An 8,264-nucleotide genomic window follows, 5' to 3' on the forward strand; every position below is an offset into this window, starting at 1 on the left:
TTACGGCTACTCTTTGGGTGGTTTATGGTATATAACAGCGGCCAGCAATTAACCTTACAGTGATTTTCAAAGTACAGGTTACAGTTATGTTTATTGCTAGTGTTTAATTTGGTACACTAAGTTTTAAGGTGTAATCTACGTTTCTGGTTATTTCTAATTTTGCATTTAAAATTACATTACACTAATTTTACGTCACACTCCGAGGCGGAAGGCGAAGGAGCCCTTCGGCGTGGTAGGGGGAGGAAGCAGAGTCTGCACATGCGCAGACCCTCCTCGCCAGGCGGCTCCATGGCGGCGGCGGCGGCGGCGGCGGCGGCGAAGAGGCTCTCGGTGGAGGGCAACATCGGTGAGGGGGGGGAGGGGCGGCGTGGGGGGGGGGCACTGGCGGCTGGGCGGCCCTTGACGCCTCTCCTCCTCCTCCTCTCCGCAGCGGCGGGCAAGTCGACCTTCGTGGGGCTGCTGCGCAGAGCCTTCCCCCGGTGGAGCCTGACCGCCGAGCCGGTGGCCAAGTGGCAGGAGGTCCGAGCCGCCCGCCAGGTAGGCTGGACGCGGCCCCCGGAGGAAGCCGCCCGCGGCTGCGACCCCACTTCGCCGGCGGAGCCCCTGCAGCTCTCCCCGCCACCATGTGGCCGAGCCGCCGCTGGGGAGGCCGCGCCGGTTTGGCCATTGCCAGGCCCGCGGGTGGCTGCGCAGAGCCTGCCCGGACTGGCGAAGGGAGGCCACGGGCACGCCGGGCCCCTCGGAGGGAGGGAGGGAGGGAGGGAGGGAGGGAGGGAGTTCTCCTCGGCCTTGGAAAGGAGGCCGAGACGCCGGCCGGGCCCCTCGTGGGGGGAAGGTCCCTCCGTCTCCCTCTCCCCGCGAGCGAGCGGGCGGGCGGGCGGGCGGGTGAAGAGCAGGAGGGCAGCTCTTCCTCCTCCTCCTCCCTCCTCCCTCCTCCTCAGGCCTCCGCTTCCCCAAACTTCGGGAACCTGCTCCAGCTGATCTACCGAGACCCTTCCCGGTGGTCCTACACCTTCCAGAGCTACTCGTGCCTGAGTCGGCTGAAGGCGCAGCTGGAGTCCCTTGCCGCCCAGAGCCCTGAAGCGGTGATGGTGTTCGAGAGGTCGGTCTACAGCGACAGGTACGTGGCGCGGTTTGCTTCCTTCGCCTCTCCCTGTGGTGGCAGGTAAAAGGAAAGGGCTGTGGGAAGAATCGTGCCCCCCTCCCTCCCCCCCCCCCGCCCCCGAAAAGGAAGAGCAGGGTTAAAACTAAAAGGCAGGAAAGAAGCCCCAGAGAATAAAAATACCGTCTCCTGTTTTCTTTCTTCTCACCTCTTCTCTCTCAATAAGAAATCCCTGTCGCAGGCTAATAGCCTGCACAAGCCCCATTCACAAAATAGATTCATTCATTTAGCTCCGGTTACAATAACAATATCTTGGGCTGGCTGGCTCATTGATAAAATCCAGCTAGAAGTCATAGAGGAACCAAAATTAATAGAATAAAAACAAACACACAACAGGATTAAAGTCACATTATCTGACACGAATAAGAAAATGGTATTATCTGTCAGGATTAGGACCATGGGGGAAACCATCGTTCTAGAGTTCCAGCCTTCGGGGGAAATAAACAACACCAATCAAACAACAAAGGTATACAAAAGCAACACTGTAAAGCAGCGATCACCAACCTTTCAGACTTCAGGGACCACTAAATTCATAATTTTAAATCCCGTGGACCACTAATATGATCTGCTTAATGACCGACTGGGTGGGCGTGGCTAGGTGGGTATGTGACTGGGTGGGTGTGGCCAACTTGATGTCACTCACGTTGAGGGGTGCCTCGCCGGCCTCTACTCAACCCTTCCCTCCCAGCCACTCCTTGCCTGCCTGTCCCGGCTCCTTAGGGCCCCAACAGGAAGCAGTTGTTGGAGCTAAGCAGCCACCATGAGAAAGAGTTGGCAAAACAGCTCAGTTCAGATTGGATCGGACGGAGAAGGAGGCTCAGCAGAAGCACCTCACTGAGGACTAGGAGCATAGGCTTTCCAAGCAGAGGAAAGACCTGCAGGAGTACAAAGCCAGGTACCGGTGCCTGGAGGCTCAGCAGGCTGAGATGGTCAGCCAGTTCCAGGCCATGATGCAGTCCCACTGGAACAAGGCCCTCCGGCTCCTTGCCACCCCTCCAGCCTTTGCCCAAAGCCCAGCACCAGGAGGCCAAAGCAAGACCCCAAGTTGGAATTTCTGACCCCCTCCGATCCACACAAAAAGACCCAAAGGGGCAGCAACACAAGCGTTAATTGCACAAATCTGTCCCAGGAGCTGTCGTTTGAGGACCCCTGATTTAGTGCACTATATATAATGCAAATAATTTTTCTGTGGACCACCAAAATTTTCTCGCGGACCACCAGTGGTCCATGGACCACCGGTTGGTGACCGCTGCTGTAAAGGGTATAAAAATCTCTGTACTCACCGAGGCAGTTGTCCAGCTGACCCAGAAGCCACTGCTGTCCCAGGACCATTGGATTCAGTAATAAAACCTCCTTTCCGAATAGCCTGCTTCCCAGTTCTTTTTTTCTCCACCAGCACTGATTGCTCCACCCTGGCTGGAGAGAATGAACCACAGAGGAACTTTTTCCTTCTAACAGGGAAGAGGAGGCCTGCTCTTAAAAGGGAATTGGCGTCCAGCCTTCCTCTATTGCTACAATCTGATAAACAAAAAAGTGTTCTCAAAAACAGGGAAAAATTTGATTTGGTGTGTTTTTTTAGTAAGGACTTACCAAATTTCACAATTCATTAAAAGAAAAGACAAGAACGAGGATTTAAAGAAACAAATGTAAAAGGAGCACTGACAGATTGGTTGATTGATCCATCCATCCATCTGTAGAAATCATAATTCACTAAATTGTGTGTATTGTTTATGAGATACAGTTTAAAGATGGTGGCAGGCACAAGCTGCAATTTTTTTTACAAATACTGTAAGTCTAAGGCAGGGGTCTCAAACTCCTGGGCCTCAGCCTGTTCAGAACCCGGGCCGTGCAGCTCCATTTCCACAAGTGGCGGGCATCCACGTGCGCAAATGCCTGCTGCTCATGGAAATTGAGCTGCATGCACAAGCACCTGTCCCTCATACTGAACCATTTCCTCTTTGCCCCACCCTAACCTTAACCTTAACCCCTCCCATTGGTTCGCAAAGCCAGAAAGGTTGAGGACCCCTGATATGTAAGGTGTTTCTGACAGAAAAGCAGCTTCAGATTATCAGGAAAAATATTCTGGGAAATATTCTTGGAATTGACCAAGAAAGGGCTTGCACATGAACACTGGAATGGTTCTGTAATGGTGGGAGGGAAGCCTACACCCTCTGAGCTTTGGGGGAGGGGGGAATGCAGAAATGATCTCGGGAGAAAGATAACTCACGCACAAGAAAATGGCCCCTCGGATAGAGGTTCCTATTCTTTCCTCACTTCTCTCCTAGGAGCCTGCCAGCTTCTTAACATATTTGTGAATCTTGCTCCTATTATTCCTAGTTACTGTGGCCCAAAGTATGGGAATTGTAGTTCAAGGCAACTGAAAAGCACGAGGTTAGGATATGTGCATAAGGTTAGATAACTGAATCCTTGCCTACTTGTAGCTTCAAGGTGGTGTCACTGGCTTGTCTCTCCTTCCTCAGGTACATCTTTGCAAAAAATCTCTTTGAGATTGGCCACATGACTGAGATTGAGTGGATCATTTACCAGGATTGGCACAACTTCCTTCTGCAAACCTTTGGGAACCAACTTGCCCTCCATGGCTTTCTTTATCTCCGAGCCCCTCCAGAGGTAACCGAAAGTAACTGTTTTGTAACTGAAAGTAACAGCTTTCTCTCTTTTCATTACTGCTCTTTACTAGTCTTTAGTGTTCTTTCATAATGATGTATCTCCTGTTTGAGCTCTTCTTCCTAGCCGCCTGTTTCCGCTGCCTTCAACCCATGTTATGTGCCAGGCATAAAAAAAAAACCCTTAAGCTTCCTCCAATTCCTTCATATCTTCTCTCACTCAAAATCTGGTAGAATAATTGCTGGACTGTGAAACCAGCAGTACATGCCCCCACCCCCACCCCGTTAGCTGTTTAGCAAATTGGATCCTGGTGGGTGGCTGCTTTTGGGAGCAACAGCCAGTCTTGTGAGAAACTCAGCAATCCGGTTAGGGTGCCTTGCAGAAGGGATCGCTTCTGTTCCTTTTCTTCGAAGCAGCTGTAGGTTTTTTCCTTCCCCAGAACCTACACAGCGGGAGGGAGGGGGAGTGTCACTACCCTGGCAGGAAGCCTCCAATGATTGGTTGGGCAAAAGTCCCCAGAGCTTTTGGGCATCTTGGGCTGTTTAGCAAGGTTGCTTTCTCCTTTCTAGGTGTGCTTTGAGAGGCTGCACTGCCGATCCAGGCCTGAAGAGAAGGACGTCCAGCTATCTTACCTGGAGCAGCTTCACATCCAGCATGAAAACTGGCTTGTGAAAAAGACTTCTGTGTGGGTCCCAGCAGGGGCTGTTCTCCACAATGGCTGACACGACCATGGTCTGCTTTCTGGGAAGGATGTTCATGGAGGCAGCAGGGGAAGAGTCCTAGGAATAGTACCATGGGAGAGGATTGCAGATGGGGCCGGGGAGGAAGGTTGGAGGAGAAGGACCACAGCAATGTGAAAAAGAAGGGAGTTACATTACAAAATGGGGAAAAAAATAATAATCCAGAATTACTTTGAGGTGCTATATAAAAAAGAAGAAACAGACGAGAATATAAACCAATACTTAAAGGTTAATGGTTTGCCGGAACTAAAAGAAGAGCAGAGGGAAATATTAAATAAAGAGATAGCAGCCACCGAATTAAGAAGAACAGTGCAAAAACAAAAAAGTAATAAAACCCCGGGGCCAGATGGTCTTCCAGGGGAGGTATATAAGAGCTTGTATGAGGATTCTGAAATGATACTACTGGAAGTTTAAAATGATATATTAGAGAAAACCAAATTACCAGACTCCTGGACTGAAGCCTATATATCCCTTATTCCAAAAGAAGGTACAGACCCCAAACAAAAAATTGCAGGCCAATTTCGTTGTTGAACACTGATTAGTGTGCTGAATTATTTTTATTAGGAATAATTAATCAAAGGATAAAGAAGCAACTCCAATATATCATTTTACACATAGTAACAGCAGCACAAATTGTTTATGCTCAATGTTGGAAACTTGAAAATATACCAGCCAATGAGATGATTATACATAAGATATTAGAATGTGCCGAGAGGTATAAGCTCACGTTAGAAATGAAAGGCAAGGAAGAAACAGAATTTTATGAGGTGCGGGATAAGTGGTATAAGTGGTTAGAACAGAGAAACAAAAATGTATAGAAATAAATGTAAATAACTCTAAAAGAGACATGACACAGTACTGTTAAAAAATGTTTATTATGTAAATTGGAAAAATGGAAAATAATTTTTTTTTTAAAGGAAAAAAAGAAGGAACTATGTGAAAAGAGCTTGGACGTAGGGTCTGGAAGGCCACCAAAGCTCTGCTTATACCAGCTGCAAGGGGAAGGACTTTTCCCCCCCAGACCCAAGAGAGACTGCAGGGAAGCCTGCATGTCCAGCTGAGCCCCATGGTGGACACAGTGTTCTTGGCCAGGAGCTGCATTTTACTCCTGGTGGTGTGATCACAAGCAAACAGGACTTGGCTTAGGACATGAAGAAAGACTCGGCAAGCCACACAGGTATCAAAAGGATTTTCATAAGTGAATATATTTTTATTCCGGTAGGATCCATTCTGGAGCTTTAAGAGATGTGCCTGTCTTGATTCTGGATGTCACAAAGGATTTTGAGAATGATCCAAATGAACAAAGCAAGCTTGTAGGTCAGGTAAGACGTGTTGGTTAAAATAAGAAAGAATTGGTAGGGCATGAAAAGGGGACTAATTCATTGTTTTTTATCAATGCACTTTATTCATTAAACCAAACAGAATAGTGGCCAGCCGGACACCTTGAATAGAATGAGATGGCCTGCTTAAATGTGGTTTAAAGTTTGCTGTCTCCATGCCAGACATGTGGCAAATCATTTTTTTAAAAAATAGCCCTGCAGTTCAGCTTGTCAGAAGTGGCCATCTTGTATAGGGAACACTAACCTCCTCTCCATTTTGTGCACTTATTTCATCCCCAACATGGGTGAAAGAAATAGGGAGCAACAGAGATGTTGCATTTGGAAATCCCCCATTTTGAAACTATTCTTGCTTCCCATCTGGTGTCCAGAGACCATTAATGCCCCCATTCCCTGTTTGATATGAACAGAACTATGGCTAAGAGAAGTAACCCCACAACAAGCCATAATTAAGGCTCTGCCTCATATCCTCATTCTAACAGACAGGGGTTTGCAAACCTGCCAATTCTGGTTTCCCTTAGTCCTTTTTAAAGGGCCTTTCTTTTTTTCACAGGTGAAAACTTTTATGAAGTCTCTTGGTTCCAATTCTTTGCCTTCCATCTCTACCACAGTCTGCAACTGAAGGGAGTTGGATTCTGCAACTAAGAGCTGTTTGCTTAATATTAAGGAAGCAACGGGAGTGGTCTGCCTCTTTCCATCCAGGCATATACAAACTCCAGGCAGGTCAGAGAGCCTAGCAAAGGCCTGGCCCCAGTTGGCTTCCAGCCAGCAATAGCAAGAAGAAGCCTTTTGGAGCTATGCTACGCCCAAAGGCAGGGGGGCAGTTCTGGGCCCAGCAGAGGGCCTCAGATGCATTCCTCAGGCTCCCTGGGACTCTGCAAGAAAGGTGGGCAACATCTTTGATGGACCTGAACCTTGCACAGCTACCTATCCTGCTAAGCTCTGCCCACAGGAGTCAAACTGCAACCGTGGACCAGCTTTGCCTGATCAGCTTTAATTTCATTCCACTGTTCTGGTTTCCTATCAATGACGTTCTAGATTTCCAAGTAGTTCCTGATGTCCTTCTTGGAAATGGTGGAGGGTCCTGTTTGAAAATCTTAGCTTGACTGGGACTTGCACATGGGCAGCCCACTCCAACAGTCACCCGTTGGCAGGTCTTTGCTGTTATAATTGACACAGATCTTCCCCCTCCTTGTACCAATAATGCAGTCAGTTTGATTTCTGATGCCTCAATTTGATGATGCATGGCTATGTAGGCATCATTTTGGTGGTTTGAAAAGTGTGGTAGCAATAACTAATCACTGGCAGAAGGATTGGCAGAAACTGCTGTTATCTTGCTTTATTTTCTTGGCCATTCAGTCCAATTACATGAAACCGCTGGGGGAGATGATCTGTCACCATGGTATGAAATATCACCAGTATGAGAACCACTTTGGCCTAGTGGTTAAGGCACCAAGCTAGAAAGTGGGAAATGTAGTCTTGCCTCAGCCATGAAAGCCAGCTTAGTGGCTGTGGCCAGTCATACACTCTTAGCCCAACTCGCCTCAGAGCCAGCGTTATTGTGGGGAAAATGGAAAGAGGAAAGTGTGCTGGATATGTTTGCTACCTTGAGTTATTTGTAAAAAAAATAATAAAGACAGGATATAAATAAATAAAGTACCCCGCTGTCTATCTTTGCCCATGCTCAATTAAGCAGTGGTGCAACTGCTCTCTCGTTCCCGGAGGCTGTTGAGGTGTGGATGGGGAGCAACAGGCTGAAAGGGAACCGTGGCAAGATGGAATGGCTTCTGGTCAGGGGCTCTTTGGCTCTTGGAGAATCACCCTCCATGGTCATGGATGGGGTTGCACTGCCCCAGACCTACCCGGTACCGAATCTGAGGGTTCTTTTGAAGTACAATTGGCCCCACCCTGTTACTTTTTTCAAAGGCCCTAAAGACATGGTCTTGTCGGTGAGTCCAGGGACCACAAATTAATTGCTTTATACCCAAACACTGCCTTTGTTATGCAGTACTCTTGATGAAAGCAGTGCTGTTTTTCTGAATTTCATGTCCTGGGTAATAAAATGAACTGGCTGAAAGTGTCCAGTTCACTGATGCATGAGATCGTGAGGTGTACAGGTACCCTCAACTTAAGACCATTAGTTTGAAATTACGATGGTGGGAAACAAGGGCTTACAACCTGTGCTCAAAGCTACAGCCGTTGCAGCACCCCTGTGGCCACATGCTGGTGATCAGGGCTCTTGGCAACCCACAATCCACAATCGTGATTGCTATTTGCAATCTTCCCTGCCAGCTTCCTCAGAAAGTCAAAAGAGAAGCCGCCAGGGAAGGATCCAAGTCGCTTCTTTCTCTATGCAGCCTGCTGCCTCCCCTCCTTGCCCTGGACTAGAGGGAAAGCTTT

General features: G+C 48.2%; 1 protein-coding gene across 1 annotated transcript; it reads left to right on the forward strand.

Annotated features, from left to right (window-relative positions):
- Positions 1-229: 229 nt before the first annotated feature.
- Positions 230-7,520, forward strand: DGUOK (deoxyguanosine kinase). The gene is made up of 7 exons (XM_034430633.3): positions 230-346; positions 431-537; positions 942-1,120; positions 3,643-3,790; positions 4,357-4,472; positions 5,750-5,849; positions 6,418-7,520. Exons 1-7 carry the CDS (start codon positions 259-261, stop codon positions 6,484-6,486), a joined length of 807 nt encoding a protein of 268 aa, XP_034286524.2. The 5' UTR covers positions 230-258; the 3' UTR covers positions 6,487-7,520.
- Positions 7,521-8,264: the final 744 nt, after the last annotated feature.

The sequence above is a fragment of the Pantherophis guttatus genome, chromosome 9, assembly GCF_059756535.1.
Source record: "Pantherophis guttatus breed Tessera chromosome 9, ASM5975653v1, whole genome shotgun sequence".
Classification (NCBI taxonomy): domain Eukaryota; kingdom Metazoa; phylum Chordata; class Lepidosauria; order Squamata; family Colubridae; genus Pantherophis; species Pantherophis guttatus.